Here is a 26,835-nt window from a genome sequence, read left to right as displayed (position 1 = left end):
AATTTAGGACATAGCAATTGTCTACCAGTATGTAATTTCAAGGTTGCTATTCAATTTCTCTTTTTTCATTGCTACTATCCACTAACTGCTCAATAGTGATTATATCACTAAGATAGACAAAAGAATTTCTGCTGGACTGATCACAGATTTAGTAAGTTATTAGAAACAATAATAAAGCAGCCAAACACAAGATAACTACTTTTCAATCTGGTTACCATTGATTTAGTACATTGAGGGAAGAACAATGTCAGTGAAGAAGACTGCTGTCTTAAAATTCCGTTTTGTTTATCATTATATTATTATACTTTTTTTTCATAGTCTGGGTATTAATAGAGAAACAAAAACAAAAATACGTTTCTTTTTCTTTGTTAAGAGTTCATCTCATTGATAAGACAAATATAACTCTTCACTGAGTTTGCTGTCTGCTGTTTATAATGCAACAGCAGTGGAAACAACAGAGGAGGACTGAGAAGAAGCTATCAGACACAGGAGAAGTCATGTAGTCTTTAAACACTGGAGCAGCACACAATGGCTGTCACCAGTAATTAGAATGAAAATATCATGTTACTAGAAATAGATATCCTTTAGCTTATGCAAATACAAAGAAAGCAATCATTCCATGCCAGTTTGATAAGTTCACTGAATTCAGTACATACTCCAAAAAAAAAATAAAAAAAAAAATTGCACAAGTAAATAAACAGCAACAGAATTTGTGACATAGAAAACCCTCACTTCCCTTGTGGAGATTTACTTTCCTTGTCCAACAAATTACCTAAACTGCAGTCATTTTGCTCTGTAGGACAGTGACTTTCAAAAGCATTACTGTCAACATATTGATATTTTCCTATAAAAGTAATTTTTTTCACTGTAGGTTCATAGATTTGAAGACTAGAAGGACCAATATAATTTGACTTGCTGTAGAATATAACAATTATAATTCATGTTACCAAAAGAAGCTGCTGATACACTGATATGCTTTAGCTGTAAAATGAAAACTGTTTTATATGCATCTTTGAGTGTTTCAATTTACTTATAACTTGCAACAATGATCATGATGAAAAGACACATTGAGCTTGAAATCTAGCCAATTCTGAAAAATTACTTATGAATAGTTTAATATTTTTGTCATAATCTCTTGAATCATAAGATTCCCCCTCCCCCCCTTTGTAGAAATATGAAATACCCAAGGAACTGAAGATAAGAATAACCTCATTCCGAGAGTAGCCTTTAAACACTGAGGCAGCACAGAATGGTTGTCACTGGTAAATAGAATTAAAACATCAAGAAAACATTTTACATCCTCTGACAATTATGACAACTGAATTTGTCAATGTTAAGTATAACCAGTTAAGAAACCGGTGGGTGATTCACAAAATCTTGCTACAGAGCTGGATGCAAGTGTGTAGTTGATTGCCCTGGAAGCATACTACCACACCTTCAAAGGTATAAATACAAGATTTTTTAAAATCATATGCTATCCTGAAAATTATTCTTGTATCTCCCCAGAGTTTAAACCATTTACAAAGTTGTTTTCAAAGGTAAGTATACATTTATCCATATAAAGTTTAGTTTAGTTAAACTTTTGTGGCTGTATAGAACACTAGTTTTTCCAATCCTACAAATTTTAAGTGTGTCTTACAGTGAACAGGTCTTCTGAGAGGCATGATGGAGAAACTAGAAAATACAGTTTAAACAGAAACATACTAGGTTACTGCACCTTTTTATACTTTTCCCTTTCTTCCTAATTATACTAAACTGTATAATTTCCCATATAATAGGGATAAACAAATTATGAGAGAAACGTTTTTCACAGGGCTACAAGATTATTCTGAAGGCACGACAACCATGCACTACATGCAAGATTTTCTGATGCTTTCCCGTTTTTGCTCAGTTTTCTGTAAATCACATGAATGAAATGACAGTTAAAACACCACTTAAGCTTTGTCTTATCTTTTGGTTATCTTGCTTTTCATTATTGAATTGTTCTAATAAAAAAAAAAAAACAAACAACAAAAACAAAACAAAACCAAAACTTTATTTTTTCCCACCACCCTCAATAAAGAATTCATCTGAAGTTTTCTATTTGTCAGGATTTTTTTTTTTTTTTTTTTTGCTGAAAGTTCCCCACTTTTGCCTTCCAGGAAAGGAAGTGTCTTACCTATCATACAACATCCCTTGAAAAAAGGATGTCAGTACTATTCTTACATGAATCTGTGAGAGACTAGTCTGGGGAGAACACTTAGATAGTATATGCAGCGTCAAACAAGCGTAAGTTTAGAACATTTATTTTCTAAATCCTGAAGTGCTTAAGAAGTTTAAAGGAACAGATATAACATCTGCTAAGTTGCTGCCTGTAGGCTATCATTATCGAGCGGAGCTGGATAGGACAGAGTATACAGTAGTGAACAGTTGGAGACAGCCTACTCAGTAGTTTATGCTTCATGTGTCCTTCTTTATCTTTTCCTGTAAAACAGTATTACTGTTAACCTTTTTCAGAGGCTTACAGAAGTCATCATTTTAAACAACGACCTTAGAAAGTTGTGGCAACACTTTAACTAAATATGGAAGAGAGTAATAATGTGTCATCTAAGACATTTTATACATCTCGACGAGACATTTTATACATCTGGAAGAGAGTAATAATGTGTCATCTAAGACATTTTATACATCTCGACGAGACATTTTATACATCGATGAGAGGATTTTGCCAATAAACCCCAAATTAATGGTGGGGTGGCAACTGAGAATTCATAGTTGTCTTTTATGGTAGTAAGATGTCAGATGTAGCTTTTATGCACTATTAAGGTATTTATAGAAACATTATTCCTTATCACGTATGTATCATAATGCATAACAACAGATTTTGAAAAATGTATTTATAGAAATTAAGCTCCACATAATCAAGTGAATGAAGAAGGGAAAGAAGGGAAGGAAGGGAGGAAGGGAGGAAGGGAAGAAGGGAGGAAGGGAGGAAGGGAGGAAGGGAGGAAGGGAGAAAGGAAGGGAAACTGTAAACCTGCATACTACTGTGCAGTATTCTAGTTTCAAAGAATATATTGTTATGAGGAAGGAGGGCTCAGAGCCTTCACTTGTCTTTCTGGAATGATGAAGAGCAATGAATATGTACCTGCAAGACCTATTAAGGCATGAAAGCCCTGGCAGGAAGAATGTTACCTTCCTTGAATTCTCAGAGGCTAAGAAAGACAAGTAATAAGAGAGATTTAAACAGATTTAAATGTTGGGTTTTTGTAAAAAAATACACAAACTTATGAAATTTTGTAGTTTGGTACTTTGGGGGGGGGGGGGGGGGGGCAATTATTTCCAACTATTGCAACTTTATGATATAATTTTGTTCTGTTTCCCTGGGGTAAGCCTATTTTTCTTTTATCTAAAAATCACTGCCATATGATCAAGCTAATGAAGGTCACTTTACTCCTTTTCAAGTGTCTGATCAAACAGAATGAACTGAAAACTGTCAAGTGGTTTCCACTAGGCACCAAGTGAATAATGCTTTGACACTCTGAAGCACGCTTTATACCTTGCTATATGTAGTGGGAGTTAGAGACCAGACTAAGCTGGTAACACATCTAAAGAAATCAGTTTCTTATAACAAGCAAAAGCAGCTTCTGTGACTGAGCACTGAGAAGGGCATGCAAGAGCTTATTATTTGGAAAACAGGTCCTTGATAAAGCATTCACAAGTTTGTCAGGTTTTAATAGATGTATTTATGTATATAATATTTATCATCTCTCAAATGAAGTTTTTGCCATAATTTTTTTCACTAAATGAGAAAGGGAAATGCTTATGGTATGTAAGATGTGGAAGAGAATTTATCTTGCATTTTAATATGTCATACAATCTGTAAAATTTTGATCTGAGAAATAAACACTTATCTTGAGAAATAAGATTCATCAGAATTAGTATGAAATAGGTAACAAACCTAAGTGTAGTTTTGTTAGAGGTCTATACACAAGTATTGACTAGGGGGATGTACAAACAGGTTAGGGACAAACTTCTGATATCTCTATATATAGCCACCAGAGCCCTAAGAAGTAGAGCAGGACATTTATGGAGTGATGGACTACCACAGTCAGTCCCACTGCTGAGGCAGGATAGAGTCAGCAGTGATTCATCAATGACCTCAGGAGTAGGATTCATATGGACAAGCCACCATAAGTTTATTATTTATTTATTTAAGAGACTCCTATATTTGGATGACATAAAAAATCTTTGTAGCAACATTGTACTAACTGGAAAAACAATTAATTTATTTCCTTTGTTGTACGTACAAAATAGCTACTGTATTATTGAATTTAGGTACTTTCTTAAATATTCATCATGTACTTATGAAGACTTACATTAGATTTAGGAATTATATTTAGACTGACAGAAGATATCCAAACTGGAGACACAGGATTAAGGCTAATCTGATTAATAAAATGAGTAGATACATAAGTAATCCAATCCTTTCAGTTTTAGATTTATAGAAAAATTTTCAAAGAACTTGATAGGAAAAAATCATTAATTTCTGTCTTTCTTAGTATTATAAGAATTAATTAGAAGAGACTAGGTGTTTAACTATTTAACTTGCCCAAATGTCTGATATAATTTTAAATCTAAACTAATTAATTAATTAAACTAATTTCTGTGCATGGATAATAGCTTTTGTAACAATCAACCTACTTACAAAATACTTAAGAAAACAATTCCCCCCCCCCCCCCCCCCCCCCCCCCCCCCCCCCCCCCCGGAAGAAATTTGACTTGTCTGTGCCTGTATTTAAAAATGGGATATTAAATTAGTGAAATGATATTCTACTTTCTCTAAACATAAACAAGAATGCTATTAGCATTATTAAAGTACACCAGCTTTCATATACTAACATTTTCATGGACTTCCATACTTACTGATGCAGAAACATAATGGTAGGTCTGGCAGTCCTGAAACGTGTGAAATTCATTACCTACCTAATGAAGCATGCAAACAATGTATTTCAGAATTCTTAGAACCAGCTCACTTTGCATTGCCATCATAGGGTCATATTTACACCGTATATTTTTAATGTCATCAGCATGCTAACTCCTACTGAGTTTAAGCTGAGACTTGTTTTACAAATGTATCTGCATTTGTTAATATCTACACTGTCTTGATTTAATAGATCCAGCTCTGACTGTATGGGAAAGACTTTGGGAGATCTTAGTGTACCAAAATACCTAGAAAATTAAAATGGACTTTGGAATTCTGCAAATTGTGAATATCAGGCTCCAAGTTATTGAAACAAAGTTTTGCATACTGTTTATATTTCTGTTTCATTCTTCAAAAAGTAAAATTTCCTCAGAACCTACACTTACTGCAAAAGCCATAAATCTAAAATTCAAAATTCAAAGACTGCAACTGGCTTTGATTAATTTTACTATGGATAAACATAAAATCTTTTCCTTCTGTTATTTCACATTAAATATTATATGAACTATAGAATAATTTCATCAGAAAGCTAAGCTTTAGTTTTCTATAACTTTCAAGGTCCAAATCCTTACTCCTGTAATACATCCTAATTAAGCTGCATCTTCAAGGGTAAACTGGTACACTTTGTGAAATGGCCAGCAAGCACCACAGTGGTTCCTATTTGTTGGTCTTAACTCTGAGACCATCTGCTAGGCTACAGTTGTTCTTTATGGGAATTATGAGCACAGACTATCACAAAGCTTTTGCTGTGCCTCTTCTGACAATGTCAGATCTGCGCAGTGACTCAATTGCTTTACCTCCACAGCATGCACCTCTCTCTGGAGGTCAGCTGGGAGACAACTGTAGAGCTCCCTTCACTCACCTATGAAACAGGCACGGAAAGTGGGATCGTAGCAACAATACTGAGCTTAGCTCAGTGGATGAACCAAAAGAAGCCATCCATTTATCAGAAAAAAAAAACATGGGCTAAAATCACAGCATCATAGCTTTGACTTTTATTTTTGCTTCTGAAAGCAAAGAAAACTGCCAAATTATTTCAAAGCAGAGAAGTAAAAATGTTTCTTTCTAAAATAATTGTATATTCAACTTTAAGCATAAATGTCAGGCATTTTCTATCTGAACTGATTAAGTTTGTTATTTCACAACAGAAACAGAAAACTGTATAAATTTGTTCTATTTACAAATTACCAATTTCATAATCCCAGAATCACAGAATGGTTTGGGTTGGAAGAGATCATCTAGTTCTAAAACCCCTGCCATTCGAAGGGACACCTCCCACTACAGCAGGTTGCTTGAAGCCCTGTCCAACCTGGCCTTGAACAGTGCCAGGGATGGGACAGCCACAACTTCTTCAGGCAACCTGTTCCAGTGCCTCACCACCCTCACAGTGAAGAATTTCTTACTTATGTATGATGTAAATTTCCCCTTTTTCAGTTTAAAGCCATTCCCCCTCGTCTTGTCACTACCTGCCCTTGTAAAAAATTCCTCTGAGATTTCTTACAGGCCCCCTTTTGGTATTGGAAGGCTGCTCTAAGGTCTCCCCGGAGCCTTCTCTTGCAGCTGAACAAGCCCAACTGTCTCAGTCTTTCTTCATATGAGAAGTGCTCCAGCCCTCTGATCACCTTCATGGCCCTCCTCTGGACCCACTTTAATAGGTCCATATCTTTCTTGTACTGGGGGCCCCAGGGCTGGATACAGTACTGAATAATGTACTGAAAGATAAGATATACAGCTTCCTCCATTTCTGGACAGATGACTAGAAATTCCAGCACAAACAGAAGCTTATAGACTCAAAATAGAGTGACATTTACAGAACAGATCATGTATTGTACCTGTGGTTTGGATAAAATAGTTACTTTTCTTACAGTAAGCTTCCTGATAGGAGAAAAGCATTAGATATCATAAGACTGTAAATTAAAGACTGTATTTCTGGCCAACACAAATACAAACTTTTTTTTTTTTTTTTAGATTTACATTTACACCAATAGTAAAATTGCTTTAATATTGAACTAAGTATTTCCAAAGGTGAGTCAATTCCTCAGGGCTATTGCTTCTATTTCACATTGACATTTCCATGTCTTACACCTCACTCTGCTTTCCCTCTCACATTTGTACCTATTTATTACATACTCCAGAAGATGCTATCAGTCTGATATGGGTTAATCCACACTTTTTGATGTACAGAAAGATGACCTTATGCACGTCAAAGTAAATATCCAACAGAGTCAACTAAGGAAGTAACATACACTGCAGAAAAACTTTTCTTCTGAAATTTGGAAAACATTTTGAGCATTTTGAGCATTTTCTGTGTATCCATACTGATCCACTTTTTTTTTTTCTTTTTTTCTTTTTTTTTTTTTTAACTAAGCACTGATTAGAAAATGAAGGTCCTATCATAAAAATGCTGGTATGTGAACTCATCAAGGAGCACAGCTCTGCAAGCATAGGGGCATGTTAGAAAAAAAAAAAAGTAACTTTTCCTATTTTTAATTTACAGAACTAGTCCTCAATGTCATAGGAAATGGGTCCCAAGTGATGAAGCCTGGCATGACATACATATATATATGTTTCTTAATAACTAAAAATGCTATATAAATTATAGCTATATTTTAGAAATACCCCCCCCAAAAAAAACACAACATGCCATATCTGTCATCTGAGTCCACTATTTTAGCAGACTAATAGAAGAAAAAAAAAGATTGCCAATTACACCAATCTTGAAAACAAGAAAGACATAAGAACTTGTCTTTTACATCTAATCAGATGTGCTTCCTTGATCATGTTCTTTGTTACTCCAACACACATCACAGCATTCATGAGACTCATGAGATGCTAAATGGACTAAACTTAATCAATGTTAGACAAACCAACACACTTCAAAGTAGTTACTCTGATATGGCTGAAACTTGGCAATTTTGAAACTAACACACTACAGCTTTAGACTTGACATTGGGAAGCAGAGCTCCACATCCTGCTTGCAGGAAAATGTATAAAATGGAGCAAAGAAAATGTATCCAAAGAACAGATTCAACTATTAGAGACTCTCACAGAAGCACAGAATCTTTAGGGTTCGAAGGGAGGTCTGGCAATCCAGTCTAATCCCCCTGCCAAGGCAGGGCCTCCTAGAGCAGGTTACACAGGAACACGTCCAGGTGGGTTTTGAATGTCTCCAGAGCGGGAGACTCCCAGCACAGCCTGTTCCAGTGCTCTGCCACCCTCAGCATAAAGAAGTGAAACTTCTTTTGCTACCTTAATATAATGCAGCAGTGAAGAAAGCCAAATGTTGAAAGTGCAAACATTCAGAGAGAATCAGAATACTGGAAATGCAATGCATATTCTTGCAAAATTAGTGTATCTCCTAATCTGAAATACTGCACTCATTTCTACACTTAAGATAGAGCTGACATAAACACAGTCTGACACATCCAGGAAAAGCTTCAATGGCACAGACTTTGCGGTATGCAGGTTTCCATCCAATTAAAATATAATGAAATAAAAACTTCCAAATAGTCTGCTTCAGGCTTTAATTCCCATCAAACCCAGATGCCACCACTTTTTCACCATGTATCAATCAGACTGTTCAACATCTACTCTTCTTTGCTGTTACTCAGATAGGGATTGCCCTCTTATGGAACACTGTCTCACCTAACATGCACTAAACCTGCTGATAAAAGAGGAAATACGAGCAGCTAATCTTCAGAACTTGAATGCTATTTCCCTTTCTATCCCTTTTTTGGCATGATAAAGGCTGACACTATTCTATGAGCACTGCTATTTGTTAAACATGGATAGTAAAATTAAATTATTTGAATTATCTATAGTATAAGTCACCATAATGATGATTTGGTATACATAAGAAAATGAAACCAGCAGCAGATGCAACCACCCACCAAAGTCTTAGGACCTGTTTCACACACGCTAAGATGATATTTACTCAGCTTGGACTTGCAAAAGAGCTTTACAGCTGTGCAAAACACTCTCTTTGTTATCGGTTTATTCCCAACTCAAGCAAAAACTAAAACCATGATAAATTTATGTTAAGGATAGCCAAAGTAAAATCCGTAGGCCAAACATATTCCAGGATGCTTAACTTGATTGTCTGAGAATAACTGCAGGTTCCAAAACATGTTCTTTGTGTATTGAATTCACTTTAGAAAAAGAGATGGGACACAATGTACACCAAAATCTGCATTTGCCTGATATCACTGATTATGTGGCATCTAAATTTAGGTTGTAATCTCTGCAAGAGCAGGACCTTTGTTTCCTGTTTGCTCTCATTATTACAGAAAATTATGGTCTGGCATAAATGAAAATTTATATACTGTTCTGACACAGTTTTTCAAATAACTGTGGACATCAAATGTTGCCTATCAAATGTTGGATAAAATGTCAGTAGATGAGTAATTTGATCACATTCTGAAAACTATTTCTGAATAATTTCTTTTATTGTTATTTCCTTTTCATTTTGAGTAATTTCTTGCAACATAGCTTTTCTGTTTGCATCATCATGGATAAAAATAAAATAAAATGCATATTATCACTGTTTACATGTCTGCTTCTAGTCAAATTTGCATTGTGCTGTGAAACTATTTTTTCTAAAACAGTACAACCTTGAAACACTGGCCAAAACGGAAAAGACTTTGGTTTGTCATACTCAAAACAGGTCAAAAAACCTAATCTTCTGAACACGCATTGCAGGCAAAGGTTGCTGGTAAAGATATTATCCCACCTTATCTAAGAAAGAACTGAACATATGTAACTAAGACTTTTCTGGAATTACAAAGAAAGTCTATAGCAGATCTAGAAATTATTGAGATCATACTCACTTCTGATGATGCAGGAAGTTTGCTCTTACTGTATTTTCATTGATCCCTAAAGGCAAAAAAAAAAAAAAAAAGTCCCAAGCCCATACACTCTTAAACAACTGACCTTAGGCATAAGGATTAAGTCCGTGGTCAGTGTTTGGCAGGGAGCTTCCAACTAGGAAGAAAAATGAAGAATGGCAAATATTGCTGTGAAGCAGTCATATAGTTGCAAAGAAGGAATAAAAACCCCACTTGCTTTGCTGTGCTAGCCCACATTACCAGAAGGCTGCCTCAGTCTTTGCAAGCATTCTCTATTTTACAGCATGTGTATGTGGCTTTATCTTCATCCCAGTAAACAATAAAAACATAGCTAAAATCACATAGCTAAAATCCAAATAGTTTAATCTTAAAAAAGTATTTTGATGATTGCATAAATCAACTGAACTTCAACATTTAAAAGATCAATTAAAATAAAATTATTAAAGCTATTAACAAAAAAAAAAAAAAAAACAAACAAAAAAAAACCAACCCAAACCTGTATATAGAGAGTGAAAACTAGGAAGATGTTCAGGCTTTTGGGGGTAAATGGGGTGCTTTTGTTAAAAATGGAGCGCTATAGCTCACTTAAAGAAAAAAGGGAATGCGCCCAAATCATATGATGGAATACTTTTGAGACTTTCAGACTTCAATCGCGTGAAGTCATGCTAGCATTTAGCAAGAAATAGAAACCTATCTAAAAAAATAAAATAAAATAAAAGCCCCAACAAAATCCAAAAAAGACCCAAACCACAAACAGAAAAAAAAACACCCCTCAGCATAATCTTGAGCAGCTACACACACAGATTTTAAGGTTAAACAGTAAATTTATAGAATTCCTAGATGGACCCTATAGGAACACAGCAATGGAATTTCATCAGTAGATAGGGAATTTGAATTGGTTATAAAAGGAGTCTTTAACTTTGAAAAAAAAATCTTACACTACAGAACACTAGTACAGTTATCAATAATAAGCCATTGTTTCCCTCTCACTTTTGGAGCTTAATCATTTTGGATATTTACTTGCAACGAAGATAGGCTGCAAGTATGGTATAAGTGTTCTAAATATTTTTAATGGCAAATTCTTAATACCACTCCTTTTAATGTAGAAAATGGAGTCTTTCTGCTTTTAATCAAAGAGAAAAAAAAATCCTTCTGATTATCTGGCCACTACATAAGTTAATAGAATGTTCTTCTGCCACTGACAAGATGCAAGTCAAACCTCTTGAGCATTTATAATCTTAATATTTTAAAGTATTATATATATGAATATTAATTAACATTTTGTAAAATGAGACTGAATCCAATTTTTAAATCCTATGTAATAACATCCACATTTTTTGCTGTAACACTGTAAACAGGAAGTCTCACATTAGACATAGGTAAACATATTGAAAATTCTAAACCAACTCAGTGTTTGCTTTATTGAAGAACTGAAAATTCTTGACAGCTTTAGTCAGTTATATGTTTCAAAAAATTATGTTAGCACTTCTCTAGTTATTTAAGAAATAAAAGAAAGACTTTTGTTTCCTGAGAAGTACTCTCAATTCACTTCACATTTGCACACTACTTAATTCTTAAATATTATTCAGAAGGGCCTAGAACTAACAGTTTTAGAGACAACAGAGTAAATTAATAGGACCCAAAATCTCATTCTGTGTGGCAGTTACTTACCTTCCCTTTACATTTTGGTAATAATACTTTTGCAAGTAAATTTGCTCCTTTCTGAAGCTACTGAAGCACTGGTCTTGTTAAACTTAAATAAAAAAAAGAATAGCTGCATGCAGATTTTTATCTATTAGAGGTTTTCACAAAGACTTTAGGTACAAAGGCAGACAGTTAAGTAAAAACTGTCTGTTAAAATATTACTCCTATTGGACATAAAGAAGGAAAAGATGACCCTAACACTATTCATAGGACTTATCACAGTAGGGGAGCAGAGGGTAGTACCTAGGTAAAGGAATTGCCTACTGACAGGCTGTAAATAAGACTTTCTGTAATTTCACATCTGCTCATGGTTCTGGGCAGCAGTTACTTTCACCTGGGTGAAAGTGATTGGGTAGGTTGAAGGAGACTGAAAATTTATATGCTTTGTCTGTTTCACTAAAATCACCTCTACCACCTGTCTCCAAACATTTTAAGAACAGAAGAGTAAACTGCAGAGTATTAAATAGGGTTGGATTTTCTTGACACCATCAATTAGATGTCTGCATTCTGACTGACCACCTGTATTGATTAACTTGGTCCCTAAATTCATGCACCCAGGGCTACATCGTACAACAATGTATATCCTGTTAGTATGAAGCATCCCCCTACCAAACCATGCTTTCCTTATTCAGAGTGGGAGTTTGTTTTTCCATTTTATTTTGTTGTTTGGATTTTCTTTTTGGTTTTGATTTTTGGGGCCTAGTCAAAATTATTTAAAGGCTTTTAAAAAAAATTTCTTTCATACAAGTCTTTCTGAAAGGTCTTTTCCTCCAGCACAGCAATGTAAGGTTTAAGCTCTAAAGTACATCAGGATGACTAATAACCTTTGCATCTTGGCTGGATGGCCGCACACAGAGAGTTCAGTCAACGGCTCAATGTCCAAGTGGAGACCAGTAACGAGTGGTGTCCCTCAGGGCTTTGTGTTGGGACCAAGCCTGTTCAACATCTTTGTTGGTAACAGGGACAGTGGCATTGAGTGCACTCTCGACAAGTTTGCTAACAACACCAAGCTGTGTGGTTCAGTTGATACACTGGAGGGAAGGAATACAGACGGACCTTGACGCACTTGAGAGGTGGGCTGGTGCCAACCTCATGAAGGTCAACCAAGCCAAGTGCAAGGTCCTACCCCTGGGTTGGGGCAATCCCAGGCACAGCTACAGGATGGGCAGAGAAGAGATTCAGAGCAGCCCTGCAGAGAAGGACTTCAGAGTGTTGGTTAAAGAGAAACTTAACATAAGCCAGCTTCAGTGTGCACTTGCAGCACAGAAACTAACCATATCCTGGGCTGCATCAAAAGAAGTGTACCAGCAGGCTGAAGGAAGTGATCCCGCCCCTCTGCTCTGCTCTCATGAGACCCCATTTGGAGTACTGTGTACAGTTCCGTGGTCCGCAACATAAGAAGGGCATGGATCTGTTGGAACAAGTCCAGAGAAGGGCTACAAGGATGATCAGAAGGCTGGAGCACCTCCCATATGAAGACAGGCTGAGAAAGTTTGGGCTCTTCAGCCTGGAGAAGAGAGGGCTGTGTGGAGACATCATAGTAGCCATCCAGTATCTGAAGGAGGCCTACAAGGATGCTGGAGAGGGACCCTTCATCAGGGACTGTAGTGATAGGACAAGGGGTAATGGGTACAAAGTAAAACAGGGGAAGTTCAGGTTAGATATAAGGAAGAAGTTTTTACTGTGAGTGTGGTGAGGCACTGGAACAGGTTTCTGTCCTGGGTTCAGCAGTAGCAGTCATTTTTCTCCTTCTTGGTAGCTGGTGCAGTGCAGTGTTTTGACTTTTGGCTTGGGAACAGAACTGATAACAAGGATGTTTTGGTTTGGCCAAGGACTTTGTGAGCCTCATGCTCTGCCAGGGAGGAGGGGAAGCCAGGAGGAAGCAGAGACAGGACACCTGACCCAAACTGACCAAAGAGGTATTCCATACCATAGCACGTCATGCCCAGGAGGTAACTGGGAGTTAGCCGGAAGGGCTGGGAAACTGCAGGGTTGGAGGAGGTATAGGTCGGAGCTTGGTCGGGCTTGGGGGGCGAGTTATCGGTCAGCTGGTGCTGAGGTGTTGTATTCTCTTCCCTTGTTATTTCCTTTATCATTATAATCATTGGTGGTAGCAGTAGTGATTTGTGTTATACCTTAGTTACTAAACTGTTCTTATCTCAACCCGTGGGAGTTGCATTCTTTTTAATTCTCCTCTCCATCCCTCCGAGAGCAGGGGGAGGGCAAGAAAGGGGGGGGAAGTGAGCGAACGAATTACCTGACTGGGTTTAAACCACGACAGGGAAGTGGTAAATGCTCCCTCCCTGGCAGTGTTCAAGACCAGGCTGAACAGAGACTTGGGCAACACGGTCGACTCGTGAGGTGTCCCTGTCCCAGGGTGGTTGGTACAAGATGGTCTTAAGGTGCTTTCGAACCGTAACTATTCTATGATTCTACGATCTCTATGATGTAGCAAAGCTATTACTCAGGTTCTTGAGAATTTCTTGAAATGTGGAATCCAGTGAATAGAACACTGGGGTTTATTCAATAATTCAGCTTAAAAATATCAACAAGTAACTGGGCAAACTGTATACAAGTACAGTTTTCTCTTCCACTTTTCCTTCATAGTCTTGGTAACTACAAGTTTTACTACTGGATGACAAATTCCAGATCATATTTATTTTCTTTTTTTTTTCAAGTGGTAAACCCTTTATCTGTATTCAATAGCTCTAAGAGAAAACCGCATGGGTGGTAGTAGCAGGGAGATGACTGCTTTATTAAGATGACAAGAACAACAGTATAGCTGTAATTCACTGTTGAGTTTCCATACATTTTGCAGTGAAATTGATGACGAGTTGAAGATTTTGTAATAAAACTGTCAAATACAGCAACCTATTTGATAAAGGCTATTTTATGAGGTGCCACAGAGACACTCAGATTATTTTCAGATTAGTTTAAATGCAGTTTTCCTTACAGCCAATTATAACATATAGCTTTTCTTTTTTTAAAAAATAAACAAAAATCCCCAAACCAAAATAACTCTTCTGAAGGCATCCTCTATAAATTATTCATACATTTATGGACTTGGTTTTAAAAACTGTCAAGTAAAATTTCAAAACAAATCTTTTGGTCCCAATGTGTAATTCTTGATCAAAATATTCTTCATTTAAATGCTTGTATTTATGGCTATTATTTATGTATTTAAGATAATAGAATGTAATTAACCTCTTGATATTTTGAGAGTTCACTACATTTCACACTCTTGCTGAAGAAAGATGTATGTTACTTTGGCTTCTTATCAACTTGAAAGAGAGATTCTTTGGTCAGTAACATATTATTTCTTCACAGTTCTACAAATATTAATTTTCATACCTCATCTATTGCTTTCACAGCCAGAAACCACATTACAAAATTGGGATGTAAATTGCTAGCAAAGTAAAACAGCAGAAAGGTTATTCACCATTACCTTTTGCATGCGTATCAACACAGCAGTAGGAAGGCCTCCTATTTAAATTTCTTACATTTCCAGGATCTAGCAAGATCTAATACAGCCTTTGTAATTATGTCAGTATTTCTGATTCTAAGACTGTAATTTTGTTTTTATTATCTCTCAGTATATTTCTATATTGAGTTGTTACTTGGTTTATGCATTTTATACATAGCAACTGATGGATAATAAAAGGAATTTTCAAAGTTTAATTACTTTATCATATTTAAAGTTGCTTATAAACTCATTCAATTTAAAGAAATAACATTTTCATCAGCAGTAAAACAACGTGTTTTGGAGCTGTGATGCATTATGTAGAGAAAAACATTATTGTAGAGCAGATGGTTTTGTTAGAATAGAATGTTTTATCAAGGACATTATAAAAGCAGAAAGATATCTTGTTTTTCCCACAACTTTTACTCAAGAATAAATGTAATTATTATTCTTATGTATTCTCTAACGTATAAATTGCAAAGAAACTATGATTTACATAAACAGAGATTCAAATATAATGCTATGTAAACATAACATAAGCTTTACTTTATAGAGCTAAGTTCTTTTTATGTTGCAAAGCTTCAGCAATTTCATACAGATAATGAAGGATAAGGGGAAAAAGTTCAGACAAAATAATTCAATTGTATAAGCTTATCTTTAGTTTCTTTTCTTTTTTTAATTTCCCAAAGAAAGACTAAACCTACGTGATTGACTTTATTTACTTTTCTGCAGTTCTTCATAAAGGTCCTCTAACAAATGTCTTTTGATTTGCTTGATTCTGTATAAAATATTTACCTTTTCTTATATACAAATACTTTAAAAAGGCAGTAATGGTTTCTAAATATAGTTCAAAGTTTGACTTTACCAGGCATAATATACATATTTCTGCAAGCAGAATTACTTGAATATTAGCACAGAAGGCATAACCTTCAGGATTTTAATTCCAGCTGATGGCACATTAACCCAGCCTTTGAGCCAGAATAGCAGCTATCTTATAGAGTAGCTACAAGTCTTACTTAGTATTTATAATATATCTGTCCTGTGATATTGGCCAGATGATTGTGTAGGGTTTTTTTTTACTGGCCAGACCAGCCTTGCACTTCCTCTCCTTCCTGATGGAATACAATGAGTGGCTTTGGCACCTGACAATGTAACATTACAGAAGGCTGAGTGTGAGAGAGGTACACAGCTGCTGCAGAGGAGCACAAGTGGCACAGTGCTTATGCTCAAGTCATGAAATTGAGTAGACTGAATAGAGTACCCACAACTAAGACATAGCCATGGTAACCTATTTGTATTCATGAAGAGGGAAAAAATCCCACAGGAAATGGGATATAGTCTGTGGGTGAGGCAGTCAGGGAGGACTTGCAGCAGGACTTTGGCGCAAGGTCCAAGTATAAAGGAGAGGATGGTCTCTAGAGCTGTGGGGAACACACAGGTCTTAGCAACTGAAAGTTATCTGGTCCAGGGTTCAGCTCTTGCTGTGAGCAAGATTGCAAGGGATGGACTTGGGGACAACACAATGTGTGCAGTATGCGCTGGACTGCAAAGCAAAACTACTGCACTAGGTGAGAACACTGTGAAGCACAACAGGCATCAGAAGAGCTTTGTTAGAGAGCACACAGTTTGAGAACCCCAGCTATGCTGACCATAAGAAATGCTCCTATATTCAGGACAGCATAGCACTGTGAAGGGTAAATGCAGCAAGAACAAATGGATCCTGTCTATACAGGTATTTAGCAGGTCTAATTCAAACCATAGTGATCTCCTTTTTCTTCACACAACATGCAGGGGAAAAAAACATGAAATTAAAAATATTAAAATTACTATTGTTCTTTTAAAGAACAATAAGTACTTTAGGTGACAGTACATCACATTTAGCTTTTATTTGGAAAAAACTTTTATGTCTTATTGTAAAGTCCTACCATTTTTTTCCCTGGAAGTGTCATATCTCCTTAAAATTCGTAAGTAATAAATACCTCTTGAATAGTGTTTAGCACTACCTACAATTGTACAACTATAAACTAAGCATTAAAAAAACCTTCATGAATCTATTTTGCTACCAGAGAAGACTGGATCAAAAAGGGCCCTAAGCATTCTTTATCTCCCCCTACTACAGAAACACTGACCCTGTGTACTTCTGACAAGAAATATTTTGTTGACTTTAAAATTATTTCATTAACAACAGGATGATACCAGAAGATGCTATACTACAGCAAGATGTACTTGAAAGGACACAAATGGACTGCATCCTTAGTGGTACTTTTGCTGACAAAGATATTGACAGATTCAGCATAGAAAATTTATTGTTAGAGCAAAAATTAATCTTGCATACTTTGAGTTCAAACTCAACTAATAATTTTTGGAATTCTTATAAATTAAAACTAAGAAATTATCATTAAAATATAGCCACCACACCTCTAGCCACAGACGCAAGCTATCATATAATTGGGTTACTGCATACTCAGTCATAATTTACAGTCTGATAGCCTGCTTTCCTTTTTTTATCAGTATGAAAACCAGCATTTAATCTCTTAGAAGGCAATTTCACTTAAAGTGAATTGCAGTTTTCCTACAGAACAAAATTTAGTCATGCATGCAATTCACATGAGGATATGTAGGAATTATGGTTGCATTTCATGTGAAGTCTACAACTCTTATCATCGGAAGACTTGTCTTAGAATTAAAAATTAAAATATACTAGAAAATACATATGTTGGCTATGAATAAGGGTTATAATGTTAAGGTGTATGTATGCACTTCTGAATTCAATGGATTATGTGATTCTAAAATCAATTGCATGTCAAACAGAAACATATTCTTATGTAACATGTAAGCACTATCCAATTCTTCTCAAACTTCAAATAAAACAAATGAACTTTCTGTTTCTCTCTCTCTCTCAGTAATATGCTTCAAGGACAGGAAGAGAATAGCAGTTAAATAAAGTAATTTCATATAAAATGTAGTCTAAATAATATCTGTATGTGTTATTACAAGAGTGCAGTCCAAACATGAAATGTGATTTTGATACATTATGGTAACTATTTAACCGATGGAATAAAAAGGAACAGGTAATATGTGTGTGTGTATATATACATATATATATATATATATATATACACATATGTCTTTTTTTTTTTTTTAATTAAGGGGATAGAGAATCTTAGCCTATGTATCAATCTTATGTATAAACCAGTTATCAGTTTAAGGGAGAGAACTGGAGGTATATCCAGGTCAAGTTGTAGAAACAGTTTGTATCCATCTGTAGTGAATTGGCTGTGTTTGGCTTAGTTCTTGCCTAAGTGCCACAGGGGACCTCTAGGATCATAACAAATTGATTTTTTTTTTGTAGTTTTGAGTCCTGAGTACCCAAAATAATAACTGAAGATGTATAACAGTCCACAACAGAAGGCTGCTTTAATAGCAAGACCTTGACAATGTTTGATTCTATAGTGAGGGGTGTAAGGACACACAGGCATCGAAGGGTGACAGGACATTGTTGTCTTCTCTAAATTTCTTCTAAAGCTTTTTCTTCTAATTTTTCCACCTTAAACACACTTTGTTGATTAATTATGGAAAGGGGAACCATAACTGAAGAACTAATAAAGACTAGTGGCAGACCATCAGACTTGAGCATCTGCTGAGGGGAGATGTAAGAAGAGGCTGCAGTTGCACTACAAGGGATGGAATTGAAAGATTCTTACAAGCCTATAGCTATACTCTGTGAATCCCCCTTTTTCCTCCTTATTTAAGAATAAATGTATTTCTTCATCTATAGCAATCACATTCTGTATTTTTTTACAATGTGCTTCCACTATGAAGACAAGCAACACCAAATTAAGGTGAAAAATGTGAACTACATAATCACTGACTTTCACTGACATTTATTCTATATGTGATTTGGAAAATCTGTGTGTGAAGTGTCTCCTGATGGAACTCTCCTGATGGCAAAGTCATAAAGTGTCTGAAAAATGCTATGCTTATCAAGTATTACAACATTTTCCATATTTGCTGAAGCATCATATGATAGCAGAATCACCACTTACTGCGGTCAGTAATTATAGTTCTGGCCTCCTGATTGCTCGTCTTGTTTTTTAGATTTTGTGCTGCAGTTATTAGTTCATCCAGCTGGGGACGTCTTTGCTCCAGATCCTGTAGTATTGCCTAGTTACACACAAATACAAAAATAAAACAAAGAAAAATGCATGTAGAGCTGTTGAGAAGACTATATATAGGGACTTTCTTGGTGCGAGCAGAGATTGTTCACTGTTTCAAATAATATGAAGAATTTGGTCTAGACCTTCCAAATAGTCTTGTTGTTCTTAACATATAAATATACCAAGTATAACTTGCAATAGTAATTTTAAAAGAACCTGCAAAACTAGAACATAGAACAACAATAATTCTTCATTTTTTAACCTATATTTCCCTAGTAACTCATGAAGCCTAATTAATAATGTTTGTTTCTTAATGTGTTAAGACTATTTAATTACTATCTGTTGCTTCTAACTCAGGTAAGACTATTGTTGCCATTGCTTTTTCTGTCCTGACACCTTACCTAGCGGAAACATAATTAACATTGACAATAATTTATATGTTAGTTAATCAGATACACAAAGCCCAGGCAATCTGAGTAGAAAGTAAGAAGTGGATCTAGAGTTTTTCATAGGGAAAAAAGATGGGCTTTAAAATAATGACTCGTGGTCTTTGGGATGTAATAAAAACTAAGATACAAGAGCTTTAGATATTATGAAAATGAGAACTCAAGAAAAGTAAGGTATATCAGATTCATGCATATATTAGTTTATTTTGAAGGATTAGGGAAGAGTAAACAAGGAATCGGTTTAATGATTTCTCAGATAAGAAGCATCCAAGCATGTTTTTAAAAGACATTGACCAAATCTCGCAACTTCAAATTCCTATTGTGTAGCTTACAGAAAAAACGCTCATTAGATTTCCCAGTCTTAGGAGTTGAAAGTAGCAATATTTATTACAAAATTACAAACAAATTTCCTTTTTCTGCCCACAATTTTGAGCCAACAGAATGGCATGCTGTCAGATAGCTAGTATATACAGTACATCAGCTGTTACACTGACAATAACAGTAATCGGAGGATTTTTATTTTTAGGTTTTTTTATGTGGATGGTGTTCAGTGTTTAGGTAATCTGTTTGCATGTTCACCTGGCTGTGGACTATGTGTCTTGAGCATTTTATTGTCTTAAAAGTCCACCAGCTGTGTCATGTGTCGTCATGTCCTCCCACCTGCTACCCACCCCTTAAAATGCTTTTACTCTAAATAATCATAATTTATCTTAACAAGCTGATATGATCTTAAGGTCCTTCCAAACCCTAACTATTCTATGTTTCTATGATTCTATGATAGTCACTGACTGTGCTGGATGGAAAAATACCTGCAGAGTCTTATCTCAAATTTGGCCCTCCAATAAGAGATTAGAGTTACATAATTTCATCAAGTTGAAGGTGGCAGGTAAAGGTCTAATATAATCTTCTTTTCAATAAGATTACCAAAAAAGTATGAGAATATCACTTTTAGTAACTATAGCATACATAATTAAAACTAAGTTAAAACCTCCACCAAGTTTCATTTTTGTGCAGTTATAAACTCTTCAGAATAAAAGGTAATTTTCAAGATACACATTCTGTAGAATTCTTGCCTTTAACTTCTGTATCAGAAGTTCTTAGAAAATCTGTTACAACTGGCTTTCTAAACTCATACCCAAAAGCTTGGATGGTATTTTTTCACTTGTATACTGATTGAATTGCATATAGAGACATGCAGTTAAAGCAGCAGCTTGCATAATTAAGCAAGGAACAAATTTCTTATTAGAAGTTTCTCCTTAGTGAAAGTACTCAAGAAAAAGACATAAAATCTACTGATGCAGTTACTACCTCTAGATATCTATGTGCCTTCAAAACTCCATTTTCTAGGCAGACAAGTTAGTGAGTGACATGAATTTTATAATAGAAAAAGCAGTCCCTCTGCAGCCTAGCAACACCTGTATTATACATATTGCCAAAATGAACTGTGCAGAAGGAACATTAAAATATGTACAACATGCTCAGAGAATTGTGTGGCATTCAAAGTAGTTTTTCCCTCTCGCTGTCCTTCCCCTCCCTAGAAACTGCTTAGAAGATGGAAAGAAAATTAAGTGATTCTAAGGTCTTACTCCAATAGTGACTCTAAACTTTTCCTTAGATTTTCTTAAATATAATTTTTATATTTGGTATACTAATAGGGGAATGATTTCTCTGGTTCATCCTGAGCCTCCAACCAGGCATTAAATGCCATGCTTGTAACACAGAAGAAAGCTTCTGCTATATGAAATCTAGTAAAAAAAAAGCAATAGGCAAGGACTGCTCAATAAGGATTTACTCAATAAGAAAATGAGCACATGGAACTGATGTATACCTAAGTGCTTACAGAACGACTTACCCACAATATACACCTGCAGTTCCTGAACTGGACACTCAGGAAAACTAGCAAAGCCTCTTTAAAGTGAGTCTTGCTAGCTCTGCTGTTTCCTCAGGTACTCAAGAATCCTCCCTATAGGGACTGTGAGGACAACCTTCCCTCTGCCATTTAATGTGAATAAAATTACTTTCTGCGAGATGTACTAAAGTGCATTTCTGAGAGGTCAAGGACATCTCAAAACCCTTATACTACGAACACATCTGATGATTCTTGATTTGTCTCCTTTCAGGAAATAGTAATATATGGTTAATAGAACAAACAGGGTTTTTCTTAATATCAGAAAGACAACCAAATAAGGGGGGAAAAAAATCCTCAAATTAATACATTTTTCTTTCATTTAATACAAAGTGTCTGAGAACCTTACTCAAACAATATTTAATTTGGTAAAATTTTATCAATTAAAATTGCTGTAATATAGTTACATTTGTTGGTGCAATTTTATCAATTGGTACAATCTTAAAAACTTAGTAAATAGATGTTCCGCATTGAAACAGTGCTTCACATACGCATACAAACCGTGATGTAAACTTGGACAAAAGTAGCTACTAAAGCATATCTTTCCTGAGCCTTCCTGTGATCCTGTAGCATGAAAGCAAACAGCAACAATTGAGCTCCACTTATTATCAAATTCAGAAAAATATTCTGTGACTGGACAAACTAATAATACAAATTGATTTTGTGGGTAACAAAAATACAAATAATTATGCTAGGAAAAGAAGTGCTTTGATGAACAGAAATTAAAAGACTGCTAAATATGTTAAAAAAAAATAAATTGAATATCAGCTGACTATTAGCTGAAATGATCTAAAACAAAGAAACGAGAAAAAAAAAAGAAAGAGCAAAAGCAATTCACACATGGATATACATTTTAAAACTTAGAAATTCAGCCAAATATTTGGTGTTGTAAAACTGGGTCCTCAACAGAAAACAAAGGGAAACTGTTAGAAGATGCTACAACAGCTATGGGAAGAAAACCCCATTAATAGTGGCACCCTGGTGGGGGCACAGCAGATGCAACAGACCAGATGCCTCTGATATGGGATGTCAGCACACTGAAACAAATGTGCTGTGCAAAATGGGTAATACAGAAATAAGTTATTATGTAAGTATTGTCTCAAAACAAATTAAACAGAAATCTACCTAGTCCTCACCAGGTCACAAAGAGAACAGTTAAAAAGACTTGTGGAGTCAGCTATGCTGAAAGGACATTGGGATTTTTTTTTAACACTTGTGTTCTTGTGCTATGCAAGTGTGTGAGTAATTTCCCTTTCCTCCCACTTACCTCGTGCTCTGTAAAGGTAAAATAACGTATTCTGCAAAGCATTATAGCCAACATTTTAATAGAGAATTTTTTGTTTAATAATAAATGTAGCTCAACATAAGTAGGTCAACAATGGAGAAGGACCATTGACACCTATGGCTGTTCAAATACATCTTTAAATCCCAAAAGATCTTTTAACTTTCTTCAATATACCTACAAGTGCAAACATCATAATGCTTGGTGACAGCACAGTAATGGAAAGATGAGATTCAGTCATCAAACCTGCCTACAGTTTGTTAGAAAGTGATGCTATTCACTTTTAACAATCTTTTTAAATTTGTGGACAGCAGCTGCTCAAAAGAAAAATCCGATTTTCAGGTTCCTAACTTTTATTGTTTCTTTACACAAAAGGGGGGTTGAGATATTGAACAAATTGTTCAAGTCAGCAACTGAAATAACTTGTATAGAAATTGCTAAAAAGTAAACTGAAAAAATGAAACAGGTGAGGTATGACAAATTCTTGTTGTGACTGTAAAGTTTAGGACGGAGAAACAAAATGTTCTCCAGCTTTATAATGTATCATGTTATAGCCTGCATATTTGTCACTCTAGCCATTTCTGTGATAGTTTAAATAAAGGATAGGATCTTTAAAAAAATCTATCCAATCTTTTTTTCCTGACTTGATGGCATTATTAAACTGAAATATATGAATTCCAGGATGGTACCAAGTCTTAAACATTCAACTAGTCCCTTACTGATGCTGATTATGGGTGTTTGCTCCATAACATCAGCAACAACTGTCCTCTCACCAAAAGCCAGGACTTTTGTTTCCAACTGCTGAGCATCAAACATCTAAATGAGGGTTTAGGTTGCTGTTCTGCAACACTATATATGATTGTCCCTCAGTCTGTATGCTGCTTTAGAAAGGCTCTGGTTCTACTTCATAACTGTCTTACATTTGTAAGTTCAAAACTGTCTCTGAAAACAAAGAAGCTAAAATGTCATTAAAAAAATTGAAGATTATTGGGTAAAGTAGGTCCCACAATACCTTTTTAGCATGTGGTAGTGATGATGATGTCTTGACAATTATTTTGCGTATTATTTTTTTTAACTAGGTAACAGCAGTGAGTGATCCAAATACATTATGTTTGGTCAAAATGAAGATTTACAGAAGACCTTTCATGTTAAGAGCAAACTGGAAGAACCATTTTGTCATAAACAACACGTGCTGAAGACTAAAACTTCCCAGCTGTTTGGGATGGTTTTTTTTGGCCCACCCCCAACCTTGTTTAATGAAAAGGACCAGTAGACTACAAGACAACAACTGAATAATACATATGGGAATGTTAGAGAGAAGGAAGCTGTATTTTAGTTCTTATGAACTTATTTACTCCAAACTCATCATGATATTCTTATAAAAAGCATAATTGCATCACACAGTTGTTTAGGAAATGATTTGTTCATCTTTGAAAAACTTTAGACTCTAAACCTTTAGGAAATGATTTGTTCATCTTTGAAAAACTTTAGACTCTAAACCTTTAGGAAATGATTTGTTCATCTTTGAAAAACTTTAGACTCTAAACCTTAAATTTAAACAAAAAATGAAGCAATTATTTCCTGAGTAAAATGTATAGCCATGAAAAGTTTTACTTAAAAGAACTGAGTTTCTTAAGGTTGGTTGATTCCCTAAATATGATGTGTTATATACACACCTAGAAAGACAGAAAGCTTTGGAAAAAAGCACGCTAACAATTTCAAAACATGCAGATATGCAACACCTACAATTCATCTGCATAATAAAATTGGCTTTGTTAAGTTATTCCTCCCAAGCACAATTTGAATTTGTTTTCTTGTCACTAAGCAAGAAAAGACTATGAGAGAAAACCATAATTTTTATACTCTTTAAATTTAAACATAAAAATAGGAAATAATTCAAATAATGTAATATAGTGGAGTTTCCTTTTTAAAACAACTTCTGCTTTGGCTATTAGCTGTTTCGTCTTTTCCCTCCAAAGAACATTTAAATTTAGGGAAATAAGGAGAGTTACTATTTATCAGTGTTGCTAGCTGATTGGTACCTCTCAATGAAATCAAAATATTAACAGACTGAACAGAGTGATCTCTGCAGGTTAAATTTCCACAAGCACATATTTTTATGCCAATTTAGGGCCCACTAAAGAACAGCTTAAGTAAATTTCACTATCATGAATATATCAGCTCCATCAGCAACGCTGTAGGAAAGCCACCAGTGACAGGTTATCAGCTGTCTCACTGGATGCATGAAAAAGCATCACAGAACTTTTTCTATGCTTTTTTTTGACAGTCATCTATCAAATTATATTGGTGGCATTGTAAATATCTGAGGATTTGTTCCTTTACATAGGAATTTGAGTTCATACTATGAAGTTATGATAGTGAAAAGTACATAGTGCTTTTGATGTATACTAATGAAACCAAGCAGAATGGGGAGTACTTAATTTGAATCTCAAAGTTGTGTCCAACAATGTAAGGTGATGGTAATAACTGGGGCTGGGATAGCTCACCCTTCCTTCTTCTCCTGCTCCCCATTTGCCTATAAATGAGGATTTGGGAGTAGGTATCTCAACATTTCTAAGGAAAGGTGACTGAACTGTAGAAGTGGAAAAAACCCTTTAACATTTGAGTTCACAGGGAAATCAACTGCTCCCGATCTCCAGGAGGCAGATACAGTTTTACTCATTCACAAATGGGGTATTTAGCAAGAAAATGTACACCCAGCACGGGTCAGAGTCACAGGTAAGGTACGAGAATGAGATCTTATGAGAGGATAAAAGTTGGCCAAAGTCCAGCAAGATGTTTTGTACCATCCTCAGACCACCAAATTGGGTGTTGACACTAGGAAAAAGGTAGCATCTGCATAGGCTGCAAGACAAAGGTAGTAAGATTTGAAGCAGGTCCAGCAAGGCAGGATGTGCTTTAGAAATAAAAACATGGATGCAAACAAAAGTTCAGCCTGCATCTGAAAAGGTTTTCAGACTAGGAGAATAGCCTGCAGAGACACAAGGTGTCTGCACTAGACATCTGCAATAGATGTCCTATAATGGGTTCTTCCCTTAATGCATGTTAGTACTTTGGGAAGCTTAGCTACTATGTGCTAAAAAGATCTCCAGGTAAGATATTTTTTGACAGTCTGTGTCATTTTTACAATAATGCATAATATCATGTCCAAACTCGATGAAGACTGACAACTATGTCAGACACCATCTATGGGAAAACAAGTGCTGAACAGAGGGACACTGCATAGGAAGCACACTGTCTATGCTATTTTGCATGTGATGCATATCCAGGGAAAAGGGTCAAACCATCAACAGCTTACACATTCTAACTGAGATGTGTTGATGGACTCCAGTGCAGTCTATCCAGTGGACAGGATGGAGATAAGATGGAAAGAAGACTAGGAAAAGATTACAGTTTAACATGGTTTGTGAATGAATCATTCTCATATAAAAGGAATTATCTCTATTATAGTAATTGCTAGCAAAAGGGAATAAAGCTAAGATGTATCTGTAACAAGTAGAACAACATTTAAAGATTTGGATGTTTGGCTGTAATGGGATCCATTCAAATGGAAGAACACAGTAATAAATCACATGTAGGAACTCAAGGTTGAAGGAGGATTTCATCTCCAAGAGTAAATCTGAGTATATGTGAACTGCGTGTGAAATTACAGACTTTTGCCCCCATACAATGTGTCTGTTCGATGCTAGTTTTATTTTCAGTGAAGTCTGAGCATTTAAACAATCAGGCTAAGCTATTCCAGGGTATCTTATGTCCTTTCAAGCAATCACAATATATAACTCGATGGGAACCAGTGTTAAGAACTACAGAGCTTACTCAGTTTCTATACTAGTCAGCAGAACCAAAGTCTTTCAGCAGATAGCTACCATTTGTAGAACATGTATTTGCAATATTTACTATTTTATTTCTTCCCTATAACTAATGGTTCAGATTAAGGATTTTTCCACTACACTTACAAATACATATTATAAAGAAAACTGAGGATGGCTGTTCTGTTCCTCGAAGTTGCACCTTTAACCTTTTCTTTATTGTATTTTTAGATGATAGTTGTA

The 26,835-nt window shown here is 35.5% G+C and overlaps 1 protein-coding gene across 17 annotated transcripts in view; it reads right to left on the bottom strand.

Annotated features, from left to right (window-relative positions):
* The window catches only part of DMD (dystrophin), a 1,199,681-nt gene that overhangs the window by 268,651 nt on the left and 904,195 nt on the right, over positions 1-26,835 (bottom strand). For all 17 annotated transcript variants that reach the window (XM_057411860.1, XM_057411861.1, XM_057411863.1 and 14 more), the window contains one exon: positions 19,018-19,135. In XM_057411860.1, the coding sequence (XP_057267843.1) occupies positions 19,018-19,135 (118 nt within the window). The remainder of the gene's footprint in view (positions 1-19,017; positions 19,136-26,835) is intronic.

This window comes from Pezoporus wallicus, unplaced genomic scaffold, assembly GCF_028554395.1.
Source record: "Pezoporus wallicus isolate ANWC-B61680 ecotype Strahan unplaced genomic scaffold, APGP_CSIRO_Pwel_v1 contig_1438, whole genome shotgun sequence".
In the NCBI taxonomy this organism is placed as follows: Eukaryota; Metazoa; Chordata; class Aves; order Psittaciformes; family Psittacidae; genus Pezoporus; species Pezoporus wallicus.
This window is presented reverse-complemented; position numbering and strand designations above follow the sequence as displayed.